Below are 23,654 nucleotides of genomic sequence, written 5' to 3'. Positions count from 1 at the left end.
ATCAAAGTGTAAACACAAGCCAGTATTTTGGTGCTTGACAGTGGATGTGTGTGTAAAAGGAAAAAGGACACACCAGGTAGATTAAGGCAGAAGTCAATTTTACTTTCAAAAGAGATTTCTTATTTTCTTCCTATAAGTGCAGGTGGTAGCAAAAAGCCTACCTAGCTGACAACATACCTTTACATTTAAGAGGTTATGGCATTCTAATCTGTTACTTTTTTTGTACAGAGAGACTTTCACAGCAGCCACATTTGCAACAATTCAGTGCAAAGAGGCAACAGCCTCTAGCAGTCCGAATCTAAATAAGGTGCCATCAGCTTCAACTACAGCTGGGTAGTTTTTAGACACTGAAAATAAAAAAAAATAAAAAAAGCTGTTCTTAAGATGACCTGGAAAAATTCATTACCACATTAATGTCACACACATAGTAGGTCATAAGTGAAGTGTCAATTAAAAAAAAAAAAAAAGACTGGTGTACTGTAGCGTGTACACTCCCCCACACAAAGCATCAGTATGGCTAGGCACACAAGCCCTGAACTTTCAGGCACACAACTACTAAACCCCACACTAGACTAGCTCAAAGATGAGGAGGAGGACACTGCATTAGAGGTGCTATCTTTCAGCTGGTATCTTCCACTAGGTAATGACAGAGGAGAAACTTGGTTTAAAATGTAAAGATCTTTCTGCAGTTTCCACTAAAATAAAATATGTAAGAAAGTGTGTCATAGTCAACACCTCTTTCTGAAGAGGCTCCACTTTGAGCTATTAAGTACAAACAGTGGCTACTCAGTTTACCTTTGTGCACTACAAATACTGGGCCTGAGCAGGGGTCAGCCCCCTCAAGTCCCATTGATCTCAAATGGGAGTTGAAGGAGCTAAGCCCCTCACAAGCCTGAACTAGTTCACTCGAAAGCAGTTTGGGACAGGTTCGGTAAACTAAATTCTATACTCACCATAGACTATTTTTAAGTACAAAAAACACAAATCTTAGTCACAAAAGAACAACCTTTGCTAGAGTTGCCATGTCATCAACTGCTGGATTTGAGACTTTGTTTTTCCTCCCATTATAATTAATTCCACTTGAGTTGAGATGACTGCTCTCCTGGAATTAAAATTATCTGACCACACCTGCCTTTGAAAAACTACCAATCAAATGAACTTAAGTTACTCACTACAGAACTATTTTGGCCAAAAGCACAACTGCTAATGTCATGCCTCTCAAAAAACCCAACATACCCGCACATAGTTAAAGCTTACTCAGTGCTATAAACCCATTATAGGAGAGAGACGGAAGAGGCAGAGCATACAGGCTATCCTTTCTGCTAGAGCAGGACTGTTCCTTACTGTATCTAACTTCAGCAGCACTGAGACACACTTTCGTTCACTCCTGTGGACAATAACTTTCTTTTACAGATGATCGTTGCCAGTAACAGCATTAACATTAATTAAAAATTCATTGCATCATCCCCTTTTATACCCAGTGTGTGCTTGAAATGTACATCAACTGACATCTGAAGTCTTTAAAGCCGATGTTACCTTCACTGCCACTAGCGATGAAGTCTTCGTTATGGCCTCCAAAACACGAGTGAATTGTGTAAAACCCTTGTGTAACACCTTGATACTTTCTCACTAAAACTCTGTCTTGCAAGTCCCATAAGTGAACTCCCTGTGGGGGGCAAAGAGCATGCCGAAGGTTATTTTTATTGTAAGACAATATCCAGCACCTACCTTTGAAGTATTCCACTTTTATCATTTGTTCATTTTTGGCATGTCAACAAGCTTAGGCAATAAAACAAACTATAATGTGAAACCGAATGGATCTCATGCACTAGAACAATGGCTTAAATGCTTGTCCTGTCTCTTTTTCTAGCACCCAATTCTCTAGTTTGGGGTTTCCAAAATACTTAAATTCGGAAGTCCATAAAGAAAAGTTATGTGGAACACCAATATTCCACGGATGATAACTCTAGAATATTGCTGCAACGTTGGGAAGCCAAACATAGTAAAATGAAGTGTTTAAATCTAGCAGCAGATATTTTGTAATTTACAGTCAAAATATTTCCCTTCATACTATGTTTTGTTAAGCCTTAAAAAAAAAAGATCTTCCCTTTTGGAGAATCCTACATTTGTTTATTTGTATATATGTACATACTGTGAACTTCATATGTTGTGTATGGAATACTGCTTTGTCTATTGTTTAATATCATTACAGATCCAAAATTCCCTCAGATTTTCTAAAAAAAATAAAATTAGCAGTGGAAAGAAAAAGTCTTATTTGTATTTTTAAATCTATCAACTTACCTGAGTTGCTACATTTAACAAAGCTAATCTGCCATTTTTTGAAATAGTAAATGACATAATAGGATGATCTTCTTGTACTCTGAAATCACAGGACAGACACCATAATGTTAGGAGCACTACTATTTGGACATTTAAAAAAAAAAAAAAGTAACACCAAGAAAGCACAAAAGTTTTCAGTTGCAATACTTCCATTCATATTTATAATTAAGTGGGCCATTAGTATTATATTTGAAAGGGGATTACAACCAGAACTGAGTTTAAGTCATCTAGTTCTATTTCAGTATTTGCTGGGTCCACAGAGAAAGTATACAATGTAGATAGATGTTCTGATACATTACACAGACTAACAGTTTTCTCAACAGGGGAATCGGACTAGATTTATGAGAGTTAAGAATTTGTAAGAAAAAAGGTAGTTACATGTTCCTGTCTGTAAGGTCCTCAAAGTTATAACCCCGAATTCGCTGGTGCGTGTCCGATGCCAGAACAGTCTTCCCGTCGCTCAAACACCAGAGGCATTGCACTCTCACCCCTTCCCAGGAGTCAAGGAGATTACCATCTAGATCCTGTTTAGGAAGGAAATATAACCAAGGTGTTCTTTTAAGTTAGATTTCTAAGCCCTGGTGTACACTATGAGTTTAGGTCGAATTTAGCAGTGTTAGATCAATTTAACCCTGCACCCATCCACACGATGAAGCCATTTTTGTCGACTTAAAGGGCTCTTAAAATCAATTTCTGTACTCCTCCCCGAGGAGGGGATTAGCACTGAAATTGACATCGCCGGCTTGAATCTGGGGTAGTGTGGACACAATTCGACAGTACTGGCCTCCGGGAGCTATCCCAGAGTGCTCCATTGTGACTGCTCTGGACAGCGCTTTCAACTCAGATGCACTAGCCAGGTACACAGGAAAAGCACTGGGAACTTTTGAATTTCATTTCCTGTTTGGCCAGCATGGCGAGCTCATCAGCACAGAGGACCATGCAGTCCCAGAACTGCAAAGAACTCCAGCATGGACTGAATGAGAGGTACTGGATCTGCTCGCTGTATGGATGAATCCTTGCTATCAGAACTCCGTTCCAAAAGACGAAATGCCAAAATATTTGAAAAAAAGTCTCCAAGGGCATGATGCACAGAGCTATAACAGGGACCTGCAGCAGTGCCGTGTGAAAATTAAGGAGCTCAGACAAGCCTACCAAAAAACCAAAGAGGCAGACGGCCACTCCGGGTCAGAGCCCCAGACATGCCGCTTCTGTGATGAGCTGCATGCAATTCTAGGGGGTGCCCCTATCACTACCCCACCCATCTGTGGACACCTGCAAGGGGGGAGTCTCACGCAACTGGGATGAGGATTTTGGGGACAAGGAGGAGGAGGATAGTGCACAACAGGCAAGCAGAGAAACTGTTCTCCCTGTCAGCCAGGAACTGTTTATCACCCTGGAGCCAATACACTCCCAACCGGGCTCCCGGACCATGAAGCCAGAGAAGGCACCTCTGGTGAGTGTACCTTGGTAAATATAATGCATGGTTTAAAAGCAAGTGTGTTTAAATGATTAATTTGCCCTGAAGACTTGGGATGCATTCGCAGCCAATACAGCTACTAGAAAAGTCCGTTAATGTGTCTGGGGATGGAGTGCAAATCCTCCAGGGACATTATTAAGGGGACATTCAGAGGTGGCCGTTCCTGCTGGGCTGTTTGCCTTTGGCTGAAATCATCCCCACTTTTAGCCATGCCGGGGGCAGGGGGAGCATTGTTCACACTGAGCTGTTTGCGTTTGGCCAGCAAGGATCTTCCCTGATACTAGTCACGTAGTGGGAGGAGGAGTGAAGCCATCATCCCAGAGAATTCGGGGGAGGGGGATGTTAGTTGGGTTTGTGTTACCTGTTAACCTGAAAACCGCAGCCCCTCCTTTTAAATGGCCAACCCAACGGGTGCTTGGTATGGGAAAGGAGGGTGCTGCTGTTTGAAACCATTCCCACAAGGTATGAAGATTGAAGAAGCCGAAAGACTGTGGCTTACCATGGCTGCCTGCAAGCCGAATTCTGTTGCCTGGCCCTGCGTGTGTGATCTCTCACAGCAAAACGGCAGGCCCTCAATACAAGAGGCAAAATGCGACCTTGTACCGAAGGCACATGTGCTATGTAATGTTAACAGCTTGGTTCAAGGTGAAAGTCTACCCATTGTTCTCTAAACTGTGTCTTTTTAAATACTACTCTCCCTTTTTTTCCTCCCGCAGCTGCAAATGTTTCAACGCTCCCCCCTATCAACTGTGGGATAGCTATCCCACAGTGCACCGCTCCATAAGTCTATGCTAGCCACGGTAGTGAGAACGCACTCCGATGACTTAATGCGCTTAGTGTGGACATACACAATTGACTGTATAGAGTTGATTTTTAGAAATCAACTTCTATAATATCGACCTAATTTCGCAGTGTAGACATACCCTTAGGAATTTTGATGAGAGGTTTTAGTAGGAGTAACTAAAAGAATGATGCACGAGAGAAGAGTTCTCTTGTCCCGTATCGGATAAAGTGTTGGTGATCATGAGAATTAGTATACTGTTTGGAATCGCCTTCCATCTCCACCCTCAAACCAACACAGAGACAGGAGAATCCCCTGTCCCATTTCCTTTGAGGTTTGACATGGTCGAAATCTAAACTCCTGGCTCAAGTCAGCCAGTTATTCGAAGACCTCAACTCTTTCAACGCCATTGCTATACCCCCAGACAGCAAGAAATCGGACCCCCAAATGGATGGAACTCCATAGCATATCCATAGGACTGATTCCTCCCTCCCTTTTTAAATGTAAATAGTTAAAAAATGATAGCTTCGCACGCTAGAAATTTAAATAGTCAATATGAATTCTATAGAAAGCTAGCTTCCTTGGCCTAAAGTGTTCACTAGTCAATGATTCCTGTGAACCAAAGTCAGCAAATGCTAAAGAAGTTGTTCAAATCAACTAAACTGACCCAGCATATTGATGTTTGTTTCAGTAATACTCCTGCTTTGGTACCAAAGAATGAAAAAGTCTGTCAGGGCGTTAGTATACATGCTACTTTACCTCCAAACGTAGGAGGGCCAAAAGATTCCACGGGTAACTAAATTTATAACAAGTTAAATTATTTTTCATTACATGTTCTCTAGTGACTACCTCAACAGATAGAGAAAACAGACCCATTAACCATGTTACACCTGTTTTTACTAGAGTGGTCAAGCGATTAAAAAAATTAATCGTGATTAATCACAGTTTTAAGTGCACTATTAAACAATAATAGAATACCATTTATTTAAATATTTTAAAATATTTTCCATATATTAAATATAGGCTCAGGGCTTCAGCCCCCACTCCACAAGAGGCTACCTCCCCGCCCAGAGATATGCAATTAAAAAAAAAAAAAGTTAAGTACTAATTTTGTTTTCAGGTAATCGCAGGCATTAACTGCAATTAATTGACAGCCCTAGTTTTTACTCCTAAGTACAATCTGCTGTTTTCAGCTGCAATGAAGCAAGTGTTCGGAGAGGACATGAACACACAGGTAGAACTTACACACTGATAGAACTGTCCACGTTGCCCTCCTGTTACAAAGCGTTTCCCATCTGGATTCCAAGCCACGCTGGTTAAACTGTCTTCATGAGATTGACTCATCTTTGTCCTCAGCTCCCCAGTCTGGAGAGGAAACAAAGAAAATCAACCACTACAAAGTCCAGTTTTGCCCACCCCTACAGACATATAATTAACAGATGTGCATGAAAACTTAACCTAGTGTTTCTAATTATGGACATTTCACTGCATTAATTGAATAAAAAGGTTAAAAAAGTTTTTAAAAAAGGTTGCACACTATGAAAGTCTTCTAGGGAGCAACAAGGAGGTGGAGCTGGGGTCATTCTAATTTTCTTTCAGCATGGGAAACTGTCAGCCATGTTCTGACTCCAGCTGCTGCAATGAGCTCCGCCTCATTTTGCTTCCACTTCAGATCTGAAGCCAGGACAGGCAGTGAGTGTATTTAATGGATTTTGAGGGAAGAAGAAAGTGAAAGATCAATGAAGGAAGGGAAAAGATAAATGACAGGCACAGAAAGAGTGAAGAAAAGAGGAAACCAAAAGAATGCAGAGACAGTCCATTATTTTTTACTAGAAAGCAGAGTACCAAAAATCTTAAGAATGTAAGAATGGTGATAGTGGGTCAAACCAGTGGTTTATCTAGCCCAGTATCCTGTCTTCCAACAGCAACCAGGGCCAGAGGCTTCAGAGGGAATGAACAGAACAGGGCAATTAAGTGATCCATCTCATTGTCCACTCCCAGCTTCTGGCAGTCAGATGGTTAAGGGACTCCCAGAACAAGGGGGTTGGATCCCTGACCACTTTGGCTAATAGCCATTGATGGACCCATCCTGCATTAACTTATCTCATTTTTTTAGCTCAGTTACGCTTTTGGCCGGGGGGGGAGACGGGAGACCAGAACTGCACACAGTATTCAAGGTGTAGGTGTACCATGAATTTATATATTGGCATGTGTATGTGTGTATATATATTATTTACTGTGTTCTTATTTATTGCTTTCCTAATGGTTCCGAACATTCTATTAGGTTGACTGCCACTGCACATTGAGCGGATGTTTTCAGAGAACTGTCCTCAGTGACTTAAAGATCTTTTTCTTGAGTGGTAACAGCTAATTTCGACCCTATCATTTTATAGGTATAGTTGCGATTATTTTTTCCAACATGCATTACTTTGCACTTAACACTGAATTTCATCTGCCACTTTGTTGCCCAGCCACCCAGTTTAGCAAGATCCCTTTGTAACTCTTCTCAAATAGTCCAAAGCTGCTTAAATTTTGTATCATCTGAAAATTTTGCAACCTCACTGTTCACCCCCTTTTCCAGATAATTTATGAACATGTTGAACAGGACAGGTCCCAGGACAGATCCATGGGGGATGCTCCTTATTTACCTCTCTCCATTGTGAAAACTGATCCTTTATTCCTATCTCAGCTAGCTACTGATCCATGAGAGGACCTTCTCTCTTTTCCCATGACTGCTTACTTTGCTTAACAGTCTTTGGTGCAGGATCTTGTCAAAGGCTTTCTGAAAGTACTCTATATCCACTAGATCACCCTTGTCCCCATGTTTGTTGACCACCTCAAAGAATTTTTAAAGATTTGAGAGGTATGATTTCTCTTTACAAAAGCCGTGTTTACTCCTGCCCAACACATCATGTTTATTGCCGTTTCTGATAATTCTGTTCTTTACCATAATTTAAGAGCACCCTACCTGGTACTGAAGTTAGGCTTACTGGCCTGCAGTTGCCAGGATCACCTCTTAAAAACCGGCGTTACCTTAGCTATCCTCCAGTCATTTGGTACAGAGGCTGATTTAAGGTACAAGTTACATATCAATTAATAGTTCTGCAATTTCACATATGAGTTCCTTAAAAACTCTTGGCTGAATACCATCTGCCCCTGCTGACTCTTAATTTATCAATTTGTTCCAAAATCTCCTCTATTGACTCCTTAATCTGTGACAGTTCCTCAGATTTGTCACCTAAAAATAAATGGGTAGGGGGTGGGATTCTCTCTCACATCTTCTGCAGTGAAAACCAATGCAAAGAGTTCATTTAGCTTCTCTGCAATGGGTTGTCTTCCTTACAGTAGCTTACAGTTAACCATTCTCTGGATATTGCATCTTAAACTCTCCATGCTAGGATGAACTTTTGTCCATGGATTGTAAAGTAGGAGTGTCACACTCATCTGAAAGGGCCAAATGCCATGTTTCACTGTGGTCTGAGATATAAATCTACTGGGATATAAATTCTGAACTTCATACTCCCCTCAATCCTCATTGATCTCCCACTGGTATCACTGGGAGGTTTGACCAGAGTGAAATTTTAGGAAGTGACTCTGCTGCCCTTTAGGCCACTACTTCTGCCTTTTGTTTCTCTCTCTTTTCTCCCCTATATACTTCCTTCCCTGAAACAACTCCCTGTTCTCTCAAGGGCTACACACCCATCCCCTAAAATGATCAGCAATGGAATATGTAACCTTGATACTGAAAGGTCTTTTAAGAGTCAACATTCCAACAGAGATTAATAAGGAACAGAGTTTACCTCTCAGTCATGGTTTCAGGCTGTCTGCAAACATAATTATTGGTTTACACTGTTAACTTTATTTCAAATGTGATCTCTGCAGCCACAGGTGCTAGAAACCTTTTTATTTTAAATGACACCTTAGATTCTTCACAATCTGAACTTGTCCTTTAGGCCAGACACAGTCTGTATGGGCCACACGCTTCTTCTAAAGCCAAAAGTAAATTACTCTCTCAACTGTCTCACACACTGAACAAAGAGACAGGACCAAATGCTCTTGGATCACACCTACAAGCATTTCAGCACTATGTGAATGGGTCAGACTCTACCACACTGGCCACTTGGATCACAAAATTAAAGAAACCACAAAACTTGGATTCCTGGCTACTTCCTCACCTCAGAGATAAGCCCTGTAAATGTCACTTGAACATTAGAAACATTACAACTCATCTTTGTAAAAACCATGGCACTAAAGGAATTCACTCCTTATAAATCCTCTTGAAGTGTATCATCCAGACTTCAGAAACACCACACAGTAACTTCTCTCTAGTGTGGATGATCACTTGGAATGGAAACATTACAGTCACCCCTTGGTATTCCAGAATTGAAAGGACAGAAGATCCATGGAGAGTAGACTCACTGACAAATTAGTTTCAGTTCTGTTAACATTTAGTATAGACATTTTATATTCTACCTAGATTTGGGAAAGATCTGGGTCTATTAGCAACATTTTTAATAAAATGAAAAACTGCAAATGTTTCCATGTTCACCTATATAGAAACAAGCTTACTGAAGTGATTTCATCCTTACTGAACAGTTCCAGTGCATAACAAAGCCAACTGCTAGAGTTAAACATGAAATTTTGTATTAATATTGGATTGCTTACTTGTACATTCCAGAGCCAAAGCTCAGAGCAGTCATCTGGGCCACAGGCAACAAGGTAGTTGTCATCTGGACTCCAAGCAATGTAAGAAACACCATATGCATGGCCTTCTAATGTTTTAAGCAATTTTAGCTGGTGTGTATCCTAAGTAAAACAAATACATATATATTAAAAAGACTAGTCAATATTTGACATTAGAATTTGGCTGAGGTTGTCTTGACAGCAGCTCAAATTGTTTAGTCCTGAGTTTCGACAGGATTTCTACCCAATTCAGGCCTGTATGATTTGGCCATTATCTTTTAAAAGCAAAACATTCTCTTTCGAGAATAAATCTCTATTTGTAAGTGAGCAGTTATTACCCTATAGAGTAGATCCATATACACACAAAAAAGCCTTTCCAAGATCCCTAGCATACAAAGAGAAGTACTAGTAAGTATTCTGAGAATGTTATATTCTTCCTTTATTTTGTTGACAGAGTTCTGTGCAAAATACTACAATATGGCCCATACCTTAGATTATGCACAATACCTAGCAATTATGCAATATTTAATTTTCAAAGCACTGTAGGAACTTTATGCAGTGGAACCAGTCTTTACACCCTTGTGAAGTAGGCAAGTATTGTTAACCAAGTTTTACAAGATGCTTAAATAAGACAGAAGTTAGGTGAGGTGCCTTGGATCAGGCAGTGAACATGACAGAATTAGGATTAGAATTTCAGAGTTCCTGGATCCTAGTGCCATAGTCAGCTACGACACTTCCAACTGCTAGTTTGAAAATAAAATATTCAATTGACCATAATAAGAATATTTTCCTCCAGTTCTTTGTAGTTTTAGGAATGTAAGAGCCTCCCTTATTAAAGTGATATGTTTCAGGACTGACAGCCAATTATGAAGAAGTGCCTTTGTTTTAATTCTATTTAGTCATTAATACTGACGGTTTAGTTAATACAGCAGGCATTCCTTTTGCCTACTGAATCACTTTAAAATGGTAGTAGAGTGTAAAATGCAAGATAGTGCTGAGCAATAAAAATGGTAGGACAGCTCATTAGAGTGAAGTCTTAAGATATTTATCCACTATTTGACATATTAAGGTGTTTATGGTATTCAACACCTTGTCAGTTGCTGGCTTGATCCAAACCCTGAAATGTTCCAGCTGAGTACTGGCCCATGACACTGTAGTCACACTAGTGTCAAGTCTCATGAGTCTGTCCCAAGTCTCATTAAAGATGCAGCATATAGTGATCACAGCTTATAACTGGTCAATCAGGGGAGTATTTATTAGGTATTTTTACTCTCCATTATTTGAAAACATTTTCTATTTGCCCACTATCCTTTGTGGCGTTTGTCTTTTCCCACACTGAAAAGTCTCTTCATAGATTTGGAAAACAAAAACAAAACAAACACCCAACTCCACTAAATCACCCCAGCACGTAAAGAGTGCAGAGTTAACCTTCTGAACCAATGCAGTACTGAGTCTGCACACAGATCCAGTTCCTTTGTCACTGTTCATTGCTGCTAGCCAAAGCTGAGGAAATGGGATTAGTTTAGTCATTTTCACTGCTCCAGATCAGAACCTTATGGGCAGAAGAGACCATTCTTGCCATTTTCACATTTTCCCAAGCACTCAGAATGAAAGCAAGGACTATTCTTGCCATTTTCCCTGCTGCCCATAAGGGTCCAAACTGCAGCAGTGAAACTGACTAGACTCATTAATTACCAACCCCTTGGGAAAACAAGGACAAGCACAAAGACAGGCACTGGAGGTATTTATGGAACCTGAAAACAGGCTAGAAAAGGAGATAGATTAGGATTATTTATTTGTGCTTACCTGAAAATTTCCTCTCTTAAATAGCAAGGTCCATAGATCCTTAATGCAGAAGGCCCAATGCTTACTGCCTGAAGCAGACAGACCTCAGACACTGGCAGCAGCCTAAACTCCTTCCTCTGAAGTTGCTCTCCAGTTTAGGTTAAGATTTTTAGATTTAATATAAAACATATGCCTACTTCAGGAAACGAGTTTACAGTTTTTTAAATTTAAGTACATGAACACCTTCATATACCCCTTCGTTTGCCTCAGATGGGCTGGGTGTACAGACCTTGCTACTGCACACACACACCCCCGTTCAGACAGAGGAGTTTTCCTATTCTTTGGTGAAGCAAGGTCCACAAATCCTATAACAGAATTTTGAGCAGTGTAAGAGCTTTAAGAAAGGGAACAAAGATACTGAAATAAACAGATTCTCTCTTACAAAAAACTTGTCTGCAGTGAAACGTGCAGCATTCCCTCCTAAGACTGTACCCACTGAAGTTTAAGAACTATTTCGCAGAATTTAGTCAATGCATTGGTTAACAGCCATATGGTCACCTGAATGGCTTTTTGCGTAAGGGCATTAAAATAAGGTTATATTTTATATAACCACAAAAATGCCTGGTCAACAAGGCTGTTCTAGAAATTGCTGGATGTCCAGGTGCACTGAGGTGTTTTTGTTGTTCGGCCAGTTTCTTAACCAAAGGATGCAAAATAATGCAGAAACTTTATCATTCCCAAAGCTATGCCTTCTTGGAGGATTTCTACTACTTGTGGAATCGTAGTATCAGTCTCTGTTCCAGTCTCTTTGCCAAATTGGAAGGAATTTGAAGCGGACATTCAGGAAAAGATATCCTCAGAGTAACCATGATTGTCAGAACAACTGACAACCAAAAAAACTCTCCCCAATTAATTCCTTTTAAATGCCAGGCAACCCATGGTGAAGCACTGCTACAATACAGTCCTTCTGCAGTGTAGAAAGAGGACAGGTCTCTTCTATCGTGCTGTTATTGTAAAATAAGTCCCCTTACGCAGTAATAATGGGGCCTCTCATTTTTCACTTCCAGATGGACCTGACTACAGTGAGAACAGTAGGAATGGTTAGAGCTACACGCGGGTTTTCAGCTGGACAGTGTCTCCATGGCAGCAACCTTCAAGTATCTTCTCCTGGACAAGAATGACTTTGCTGTGCCTCCTGGACGTGAAGAAGCTCATGGTTGGTAGTCCAAAAAGTTGTCACACACTAAAGGCAGGGTTGAAGGTCCCATTCCTGAAGTCAGGTCTCAGCTTCCTTTTGTCTATGAAAAATCCTAATATAGAAGGGACTGGCAAAGTAGTCTATTGCCCCATAAGAACAAGATATTTGCTTCTCTCTGATGGGCTGAAAATGAATTGCCAAGAATCAGGTCCCAGCTGCATTAGAAACCACATCTCCATCTACAAACTGCCAAGAGATCTGCACTCCTCTGCGACAATGTAGATAACAAAGTAGCCGAGTACCACTATCTAACGTTAAAGCTGAGGGGATCCAGCTCAAACGGAACAAGCTTTCACTTAAGGTTAGACTAATAATGGATAAAGTCTAACCAACTTCATTTTACTCTTCAAGACCTCTTTTGAGGTTTTCCTGCTATAACCAGATGGACTTCAACAACTGCACCAATATCAAAACAAACACCCTGCCACACACTTTGCAATGTCTCAGAAGACTTACACCTAGGATCGCAGGGGTGAGTCACATGTGTCTAGGCACTTTTCCTTTTAGCCATCAGGGCCTTGAATCTTACCTTCAACTCCTCTGGCTTTTTTCTGTGATGGCGAGGAGAGGAAATGGAGTACAGCTTGTTGCATCCATTTTTTGCACATCCTCTTGTTAAGGGGATAGGCAATATCTCTCCTTTTGCTTGGGGCTCTTTGGACTCCTTGGGATATATACAGGAACTCTGGAATGCATTCTGAGACCTAGTGAGTTCTCCAACAATCCCTCCCTCTGTTTTAATTTTAGCCTTATTCAAGGCAGCTCTTTTTCACTTGGGATCTTGGAGAGAATTCCACTCCCCCCTGACAGAGAGAGGCAGTACCCCCAGTGAAGGAAGCGGAGGGGTGCTTGGGTGGCACAGGTAGGAAGGTTCCATGAGAACCAAGGTTCCACTGGTCAGAGAGCCTGAGAGGTACTTCCAGGGTTTAGATTGCCCTGTCCTTACCTTCAGGAGATGGAGAACAACCCGGGTATTCCTTATGTCCATGGTAGAAGACTCTTCAATTTATTATAGCTAAGTTAGGTTTTTCTATTATTTACTTATTATCAATATCTTTTACATCAACTTAAGTCAACTACTCAGAGTGACAGATACTACCAAACACGAAGATGCAGCTATGGTTCAGGATTTTGAAGACTGCCCATGTTTTTGAACCATATTTGAATGAGTTATCAAATCCTCATTTATGTAAGGCAATACTCAGTTAAGATTTCAAACCATGGAAATTGCTGTCCTTAAAGGCTGCTATGGAAAGGTTCCTTCCTATCTTTGTTTTTGCCCATATAAATAGAGAGTGTTGGAAGATCCACGTCCTCTTATGGATTGTAGAATTTCCCAGCTTTTGAGTGCATGTTAGATTTTGCCTTTTGAGATGGTAATAAATACTTTATACAAAAGAGATAATGTTTTTAGTATTTTCTTAATCACCAGTAATTAAATCAGTGGCAGTTTTTGCCCTTCACACATTACGTTGAAGAAGTTCCGATTGACATTTTAATGCATTATATGGATGTTGCTGTTTTAAATGGAGTTTTTCTTTTTGTGTTTGCATATGTCATATGTGATTTAATAAAACTGAATTGACTCAAGCCATACCCTGGAAGTGAGCAGTCCCCAACCTTGGAGAATCTGCGATAAGACCGGATAGACAGGTGAGCTGGATTCTTGAGTGGAGATGTGCCCAAACAGAAAAACCGCTCAAAGCACACAGAAGAGGGCTAGATAAATGGCTGAGGGCAGGTCCTAAAGTCCCCCCTCACTGGTTTCACCTTGCTGTTCCCCATCTGCAAACAAACAACACGATCTCTCTGTGGCCACACTGGTCCTCAGTGACTGAGGACATAGGCTGAAGGCTCTAAGATACTGTCAGAAACTGTCTGCCCTCACCAGCTAGGGGAGGGCACATCAGTCACCTGCCATTTCTCCTGCACCTCCTTCTGTGTCCACTGGGAGAGGGACGCCTAGGCAATCCCTTTGCTAGAGAGGCTGCAACCACCAAATCCTTCTCTTTGTCACACAAAAGACAAATCTGTCCACGCATTCGATGATGGGGGTAAGAGCAAGAAAAGCAAAGTTCTCCTTTCTTCATGTTTCACTGCCAAACCACTTGCTGTTCTGCTGCTGCAAGGGGAAAACGTGCTGCTGCAGTACCTCAGGCAGGAAAGATCCCCCCCTATAGCCAGTTATGTGCTCCCCATGCCTTCCAAAATCTTAGGTCTTTTTACTCTGAAATCCAGTTGCTCCAGATTTTAGAAGTTTGCAACAGACCAGCAGAATTCGGTTATTAATCTAAACTTTGCAAGGAGAGGTCTGTTTTTCACCTGCCTGTAGTTGTGGAGTCAGAAACTGGTGAACTAGTTAGGAGGCGGAGCCCATGTTACTCCCAGAGATTGAAAGGTCTGTTTCTACCTAAATGCTGAAAGTCCAACGGAGGATCAATCTATGGCCCTTGTCTTGTTGAAGAATAACAGGCAACCTTTCTTCCATGAGACAGATCTCACCCCACTCCAACTGCAAGGAGGCGCTGAGGAAAGGGAAAGATCTAATCTTCTTTCCAACAAGGAAATTATAGGGGAGGTATAACAACAAATGTAAGTTTAACACACACCTCAAGGCCCTGCCCCTGCAGCTCCATTCCCCAAGCTTCTGCATTGGCTTCTGGTAAATATTTTTAAGTCTCTTTCTTTGTGCCTGGCGATCAGCTGTGGCAGCACAGCTACAAAACTAGTATGGATTTACTTCAATTTCAAAGCCAAAAACGCCACAAAAAGTGTTGAACAGGGTCAACATAATTATATTGTTTTTCACAACACTAAGCTGATATCCCCTTACAAAACAAACAGTTACAACATTTCCTACTATAAGAACTCACATTCTAAGACAGACAAGACAAAAAAGACATGGAACAATAGTTCAGGAAAAGGCGACCATGGCAGGAAACTTTTTCATTCTGCTTGTCTTTAAGGATGGATTTTGAGGAGAGGACACGTGGTAGTTCTTCTAGATATAGCAAGTAGGCAAAACAGAAAGACCAAAGGTAGAGTAGAGTATCTTTCCCCATAAGTGGTCCCATTTAAGTCAAGATACTAACTGACGTGACAGAATCAGAGTAAGTGAGCAGTCTAGTAGGACTGAAAGTAGTGGAAGAAGGGCCAGAGAAAGTGAGAGCAAAAATATAGGGGCAGATAAGTTTGTAGAGCCTCTGGGTGAGGAGGCTGAAGCTGATGCAAGAGACCAGATTGAATTCAATGTGCGTGGGATAGTCAGAGTGACAGGAAAGAAAGAATTTCAGCAGCAGCATTTTCATTACACTGGACTTTCAGGGATGGGGAGAAGTTTATTTTCAGGGCAAATATGAGGGTCTGAATACTCTTTGCTGAACTATTGATGGAACCCAAAAGGATTCAAATAGACTGAAAATCTGAAGAATGTTTCCCTATCAGCACATAGACAGGGAATAGAATAAGTTTGGGATAAAGTTTGACAGTCTCTCGAACCAGTTATTTTGTTTACGTTCAACAATTACTTGAAACAATGGGAAGAGAAATAAATGAACTCCATATGCCCTGGTAACTATGAAACCAAATGACTGGTACGGCCTAATGCAATTTAAATCCATCTTCAATATGTCCTGTAACAAAAGTGTTCCCTTCAGCTTTACTCAGGAATGCATTTCAAATCTACTGATTGTTAACAGAGTTAATACAGTTTCTTGGAATTTCTCCAAATAACCACCATTAGAAAAGCTGTGTTTCACTAGTTTGTTCTTCTAGTGACCCTTGCTTGCTTAACATTTTGGCACAATTTCAAACACCTAAAGTGCATTTATTTTGGTATGATTAAATAGTATATAATTAATGATTCACTATGAAACTGCTTGCTACTACTGGAGGTGCCATTTTGTACCACAGATCTGCCCTTAAAATCGCTTTCCTTAAATAAGCTAGAACTTTCAATCCATGTTACAAAAAAAAAACACAAAAACAACGAACTCTTTTCTAACAGCCTCCTGACATTTATAAACTATAGAGTGGTCTGGCTCCAATTAAAAATCATCTCTAGCACCAAGCCTTGAGAATCCTTAGCAGTAAGTTTTTCCAAGCTGTATGTACACACACAACTCGTCTGTTAACTATTTTCAAGATCCCCCACCGTTCCCCCAAAAGTAAAGAGTTCAACTGGTATATTCCCTCCTAATTTTTTTTTTTGGGGGAGGGGGGAAAGAGGGTTAAGAAGAGGAGACTGTCCTTCAACTCAGATCCTGCTGCAGGACGCAGGAGCAGCTTGCAAATTTATAACTGGGGTTTGAGTAATAACAACCCAGTATAATTTTTAAAGTCTTCTCAAAAGGTTTGAGTTACAACTCTAAGAAACCAGAATATTGTGTGTGCACATGCACGTTGATATGTATATACATATATCATATAGTACATTATGTATATGTATTTGTGGCACATTTCCTAATATGTTTTCAATTAGTAACTGAACATAATTTCATCCAATTCATAATGCGGTTGAAACACCAACATATCACTAGGACCTGAATAATCTCAGAGTGACAGCTCAAGCATTTTATTTACAAGAAAATACAATACAGACAGGAAAGATACTGATATACAATAGCTAGGGTAAGGAGATTTGGCTGGCTTCTTGTAGCAGAAGAAAATAAGCAATATATAGTAACAATTTAAAACGTCAGGAGAACTTAGTCTTGAAGGAAAAAAATCAAAAAAACTGTACATCCTTTCTTGATGAGTTTTGCCAGGTTTTCATAGAACATGAATCAAGAAAAGTTCCTCAAGTTGTATGTACAATGGCAACTAGTAGATAGTTGATGAAACTTCTATATGGTCTGTGAACATTTTATCATTCAAAGATGGGGTGGCATGTTTAAATGGTGAACAGGACTTCTATTTAAAATAATTCAAATAATTAAAAGTAAAGAGGATTTAAAATAAAGGTCTTCACTGAAATAATACCAAAAACTTTAGGAAAGCCTTAGGCAAAAGCACAATGAAAATTTAAGAAACACTGCATGATTTAGAAGAAATGCAGATAGTTTAGGTCTTTTTTATCTTTAAACACACACGTTAAAGTCTGAGCACTTACTGGATCAACCTGCCATATAATAACAGTTGTGTCCTTTGATCCCGTTGCTAGTTTAGTTCCATCATTGGAGAATTTACAGAACCATACTTCATTACAGTGCTCTGTAAGTATTTGCTGTGTGTAACATGGGAACTGTTTCCTGAAACAAAGCAAAAACAAAACCATAGGGTTTGTTAAACACAATCCGATAAACAATTGGTAAAAACTAATTATAAAAGTAAAGATTTCTGCAGTTAACATGTATGTTCAAAAAAAGACAGGATCGTCTTCAAAGCTCATTATGAAGATTAACTAGCCAGTATCAGTCTAGTTTGAGGGCCACTAGATATTGGTGATTTTAAAAAAAGTCATATTCATTAAAGAAACCCCCCTAAATGACCCCAAAACATTAAGATGTGAATATAGCCAATCTACTAAGTCACAAGATCTTACTGTTATCCTCAGACTTCCCTCTCCATTCCTTCCTATTGTTTGTTACACTCACTGCGTCTCAAATTAAAATTATAAGATCTTCAGGACACTAACTGGATCTTCCTAAAGTTTTTTAGGACATACAACAGTCAATGCACCAATCTGATTGGGCCTCTAGACACTAGTGTAATAAAAGTTAAGGTTAATAAATTAACAATTTACACAACTTTTCACTTTAGTTATTTCTGGCAACTCCACAGAAGTGATTAATTATGTGCTAAAAAGGAGTAATGGAAATACTAACTTTTACAAGATCATTTTCAAGAAATGAAACTCACAAGATTTTTAATATAGTGTTTATCACTGAGGTATTTTGTTACTCTGCAAGCTACATACAAACACTACCCCACTTCTGAGCAAACAAAAACAGAGCAGTAAGCTATTTCAATAGCAGCTAATCCCCCTCCCCACCAATTATGTGTCAAGGAAGATCCTACCATCAAAAAGTTAAATTCATGCAGAAAAATGGAGAGAAGTTCGGTTATGTTTGCAGCTCACCAACTGGCACTAACTACAAGTAGTTATGCAGTGTTTGAAATCACCTGGCTGATTGCGTGTGTTATTTATGTCACTATAGCTTCCAGAGATGCCAATGTGCAAGACATTGTGCAAACACAAGACACTCTCTGCCCCATAGAGCTTACAAGTTAACAGGAGCAGGAGCCATTTTTTATGTATTTGTACAGTTCTTGGCACAAAGCAGTCCTGATCCATGACTAGGGAGTTACTGCAATAAATTAATACAATTTAGGTAAAACTAGTCATAAAACATTGTTACAAAATCTTACCTTACACTCAATACTGACAAATTCATGACACAAGTGACTGTCCTAAAATAAGTTCTCTCTCTTTATTCAATAATTTTTATTGGTAAGAGTCAGTGACGTAATTAAGCCAATGCTGCAAAAAAGTACTACAAATTTGTTTAGTATGCCAAAGATGTGGATTCCTTTCAAGATACTCTCTGTGCATTCTTTAAGTAGCAAAACACTCTTGGTATTACACTAATCAGAGCAGCAAGCAATATCCTCCCAAAAATCAGAAAAACATAAGGCAGGAAAACACCACCCCACCTCCCCCCTTACAATTAGTTAGAACTGAAAAAAGAGTTGGAGGCATGCCTCCAACGTCATGGCTTTGTGGTTTTTAAGAATGGTTAAATAGAAAATTAGCCTAATTCAATATGTTCTGAGGGGGTACACGGTATTTTCAAATGGCATTTCCCAGTACTGTAACTGTTTCTAGACAATCGAGAAGTTTGTGATCTTAGGACTGTGTAAACTGAATTTGAGACACGGTGGTTATAGGAAGACTTGTTTTAAAGCATAATTTGTTATTAATGTTTACTACTGCTCTGCCAGTTCTAATACTGTATTTCTAAAGCTGCTATCCCTTTTTTAAAAAAATGGGACTTGGTTAAAAAAAAATACACTAAATGGTTTTGTGCAAGAACATATAAATATCAACTTAATGAATGAAAGTCATGGTACACAAGCATCATTTATAGCAGCAGACCTGACCGTCACTGACAGATTCAAGGAGTCCATGCAACTAACTTACACTAATGCAAGGAAACAAGGAGAGAAGAGAGATGTTTTTCTCACTCAACTAACGAAGCAAGTTGCTCAGAAGTTGCACCTCACAGATAGTGATGTATGTATTAAACAGGTACTCAATCACTGTTCTTTTCAGAAGATGTAACCACCCAAGAATATCAAGTTCTGTTCCACAAGACAAGATGTTGGTTAAGAGGGATAGTAGTTTGAACAGGTTTTGTTTAGTTAACTGAGTACTCATGCTCAATCATACTTCTCATACTTGTATTACCTAGGGAGGTGGTAGAATCTCCTTCCTTAGAAGTTTTTAAGGTCAGGCTTGACAAAGCCCTGGCTGGGATGATTTAATTGGGGATTGGTCCTGCTTTGAGCAGGGGGTTGGACTAGATGACCTCCTGAGGTCCCTTCCAACCCTGATATTCTATGATTCTCTACATTTCTGCTTTCACAAAAGTCCTTTATTACTCATCTGCTCAGTATAGCGCACTTAAACTTTAGGTCTTGTCCATACTAAAAACTTAGGTTGATCCAGCTACATTGATTAGGGGGCGTGAAAAAGCCACACCCCTGAGTGATGAAGTTAAGCCTACCTAACGTGCCATGAAAAAAAAAAAAAAAAAAAAAAAAAAAAAGAGTTCTTCTATCGACCTAGCTACTGCCTCTCGGGGAGGTGGATTATCTGTGCCACTGTAGTGTTTCAAGTGTACACAAGCCCTTAATGCAGGGGTACTCTATTTTTTGTCAAGATCCAGATTTCTTGGTCAAGGTATAATCAAGGTCCAGACTCCAGAGAAAAAAAAAAAAATTGTTGGATTTTTTTTTTTTAAATAAGTAAAAAAAAAAAATTTCAGGGTCCATTCAAAAGCATCCGTGGGCCAAATCCAGATCACCAGTCTACCTATTGACTACCCCTGCCTTAGTGTTTCCTTATGCTTTATTCCACCATGTCAACACCATGGTTCACCAGTTACTGTGTTTTCACAGGTTTAGAATTCTAAATTTAATCCTTTAAAAACAGACCAAAAGAACTAAATTAAAATTACCGGAATAATAATTTAACAAAAACGTGAAAGTGAATTTATTTCCAGCGTTTACAATGAAAACATTGATCAATCAAACAGACACCATCAAAACTGACAGTGTTGCTAATCCAATATCTGCAAGAGGAAATGTTCACTTTGCTCCCAAAACCTTCAGTGTTTTTTAAATAAAAGTCATCTTCCTATGCATAATCCTACAACTACAAACTGAAGTGGTAGGAGAGGAGAACCAGGTAAGTACGCAGACTCCACTTTCTAGTTCTCAAAAAGGGTTGGGGGAGTTAAAATTGGGTTGATTATAAAATCAAATGATGCAGGAAAGAGTCCCCCACCTGCCCACCATTAAATTCTCCATTATCACAAGGCCAGTAATGTGAAAAAGCTTCACCCACCACTCTGAGCCCTCTCCATCATTCCACCTCCTGAGAAGCAGCAATCCTGTCTGTTTATCTCAGTATTGTATCTGTTAATGTGATATAAGCATGCCAGATTCCAATATTGTCAGAAATCCATACAGATTAACGCCATTAAAAATAAATAATAATAATAATAATAAATATGAAAGTGGAAGTTACCAGTAGACTATCCTATCAATTTTAACATTATCCAAGTTTCATTGTCTTTTTAAACTATTAGATTACTGTTACTTTAATTCTATCAATTTGTTTACACATACTTAAAAAGGCCTAAACACAAAATCCAGAATCTGGCTTCCACTGTCTTTAACTCACCTCATTATGCCCAAGCATTGCAGCATGTACGGCGCACCACATACTGATCTCAGACCCCTGCAATAGGTAGGTACAATAGGTTGAGTTGAGGACAGAGTGGAAGCCTTTGTTTTGAAGTGTCTTCTTTTGGGGGGGAAGGGGGGAGGGGAAGAAAGGGGGTACATGAGACTATGGTTTAATTGATATATATATACATATACATACACACCCAGTATGCATGTCTGGGTGTGGAGGATACAAAATTAGAAAAAGATAAAAGTTTGACCTATGTGGGCATATATTTCCTTTGGGTGGGGTTTAGACAAGCCCAGTCTCGTTACATTTGGCCCTTATCAAATATTATTGTATTATTTTATATCACTACATCTTAAAGGAGGTTGTCTCGATTGTATTGATATCACTCTCTTGTTAGCTGGATACAAAACACAGCATTAAACACACTTCTAGACTGGCAGTAAGTATTAAAAATCAATACAGTACACAATTTATTACTGCCCTAACGTTAAGAATCCTTTCTTAAGTACAAGGACCCCAATTCCTACATACATTAAAGAAAGCCTTCAAACCACTAGTTATTCCCCAGAATTGAAATGAAGTGAGATGGCCAAAAGTCCATAGAAGAAAGGAATTTAAGACGTTGTGGCAGTTAAAAGCACAAAAGTCTAAAGCCAAAACAATTACTTGAACATATAGTTATATTAAGATGGTCATTTAGATTCTAAATAAAAGTATTGAAAAGACTATTGAAATGGAAATCTTCAGTTTAAAAAATAGATACCAAATAGTCTAAAGCTAAAAATCCCATGTGGTTGGAGATATTGGCAATTTTTAGAGACAAACAGAATTACAGGGGAGTACTGAGAAGTTAGTAGCAGCTCTCTGTAGTAAGCATTTAATATGAAGAAAATCTTAATTATGAGCCAAAGAATTGAACTGCTACTCCAACCACCAAAAATATAAAACACCATCCCCTTTTCTTGTGCTACTTCAGTGTCCAGCAACTTGTGGCCTTACCCCCTAATTATACCTTTGAAATATCTACAAACTTTGTCCTTACATTCATGTCACTTCTGCTAGATCCCTGAGGAGCTTTAATTGTCTGAAGAAAAATACTCAAAACACAGCAACTGTTTCTCTGTGTGCATGATATACCACCATTGAGTTACTTCCTCCCTGGTGCCTGCACAAGTTTCACAACATTTTAAATTTCTAAGCAACACCAATGTTACTCTAGTTTTAAAAAATTCCTTTATTATCTAAACAATCAATGAGTTTGTGTACATGTGAAACTTGCACTCATATGTAAGAGTTAAGAAATGTGTGTGTTTTCTTATGAAACAAACGTTGCCAAATTTAAAAACATGTATGTGTGTGTTCTGTCTTACTCAGTTTGCATTACACATTTTTAGCTATGACCAAGAATTAGAGAGTGGAATGAATTGCATGTTCTTATTTAATTTCAACTTCTAAAATGTAATAGCATTCATTAATTAAAGGCTAAATCTGGAATATGACCTTGAACAGTAAACATAGATTTACCTTATGCATCCAAGAAGTTTGAAGACAAAGAATGGGTAGTAACAATTTGATAGCTATTAGACACTGACAGAATAATCAAACTTGCAGCCAATAAATTGCGAGTTTGTGCACCTAGATTAAGGCTAAATCCTCAATACATACACCCATCACATTAAACAGTAAATTTCATTCCCTTAAGGAGAAGTAGCCAGACATTAAGAAGCATCTTCATACATGTTCTGTAGTTTGTCTGCACAAACAGTTAAAGTTAGTCAGCTAAATGGACCTGGCTTTTCCCAGTGTACTCCAGCATGTTCTAATTTGAAACAAATGTACCTACATTTCAAAGGAACAATATTATGTAAGTGGATTGTATTATATATTTTTAAAAAATACCATCAATTTTAAAAGTTGAAAAAGAAATTCTTACCTACTACAAACATGGTCTATAAGCAGTGACACAGAATCTAGATTGTTATCTAGTTTGGTATTATGATATAGGCACCGGTCTCGTTGTAGCTCCACAGCTTGACGTAGCAGATTCTGTAAACGCCTTGGGGGAAGCATCACCGACGGTGGTAGGTATGCTTAAAAAAATTAAAAAAAAAAAACAAACACAAACAAAGAAAAAATACCCACAAAAATTACAAATGCACATTTTATCTTTGAGATCTTTACTGAATAAAAACCCATAAAAAGCTCTAAATTAAAAAAATCCAACTGCTCAACTTGGTTTACAACTGTGTAACTGAGGACCCAAAGATGAACTCAGATTCACTGACGTTTTCAAACAGAACTACACTTTTTCAGCTCTCTGTTGCTTTTGATCAGCAAAAGTTTCATTTATACAAAGTAGACTGCTGCATGCTGATTTTACCAGTAACATCCTCAACTGTGAGAGTCT

General features: G+C 39.2%; 1 protein-coding gene across 13 annotated transcripts in view; it reads right to left on the bottom strand.

Moving 5' to 3' along the window:
• WDR26 (WD repeat domain 26) overlaps nucleotides 1-23,654 on the bottom strand; it is a 45,645-nt gene that overhangs the window by 8,249 nt on the left and 13,742 nt on the right. For 5 of the 13 annotated variants that reach the window (XR_012158213.1, XR_012158214.1, XM_073338750.1 and 2 more), the window contains 8 exons: nucleotides 23,181-23,337; nucleotides 21,233-21,355; nucleotides 17,435-17,573; nucleotides 9,264-9,404; nucleotides 5,844-5,963; nucleotides 2,719-2,864; nucleotides 2,302-2,380; nucleotides 1,537-1,666 (listed from right to left, as the gene is read on the bottom strand). Coding sequence is in view for 11 of the 13 variants with exons in the window: in XM_073338750.1 (XP_073194851.1) it covers nucleotides 1,537-1,666; nucleotides 2,302-2,380; nucleotides 2,719-2,864; nucleotides 5,844-5,963; nucleotides 9,264-9,404; nucleotides 17,435-17,573; nucleotides 21,233-21,355; nucleotides 23,181-23,337 (1,035 nt within the window). In the remaining 2 variants the exon portion in view is untranslated. Of the gene's footprint in view, nucleotides 1-231; nucleotides 348-1,536; nucleotides 1,667-2,301; nucleotides 2,381-2,718; nucleotides 2,865-5,843; nucleotides 5,964-9,263; nucleotides 9,405-17,434; nucleotides 17,574-21,232; nucleotides 21,356-23,180; nucleotides 23,338-23,654 lie in introns of those variants that run through there. The other 8 variants (XM_073338748.1, XM_073338745.1, XM_073338746.1 and 5 more) reach the window with 8 other exon arrangements.

The sequence above is a fragment of the Lepidochelys kempii genome, chromosome 3 (genome assembly GCF_965140265.1).
Source record: "Lepidochelys kempii isolate rLepKem1 chromosome 3, rLepKem1.hap2, whole genome shotgun sequence".
Lineage (NCBI taxonomy): Eukaryota > Metazoa > Chordata > Testudines > Cheloniidae > Lepidochelys > Lepidochelys kempii.
This window is presented reverse-complemented; position numbering and strand designations above follow the sequence as displayed.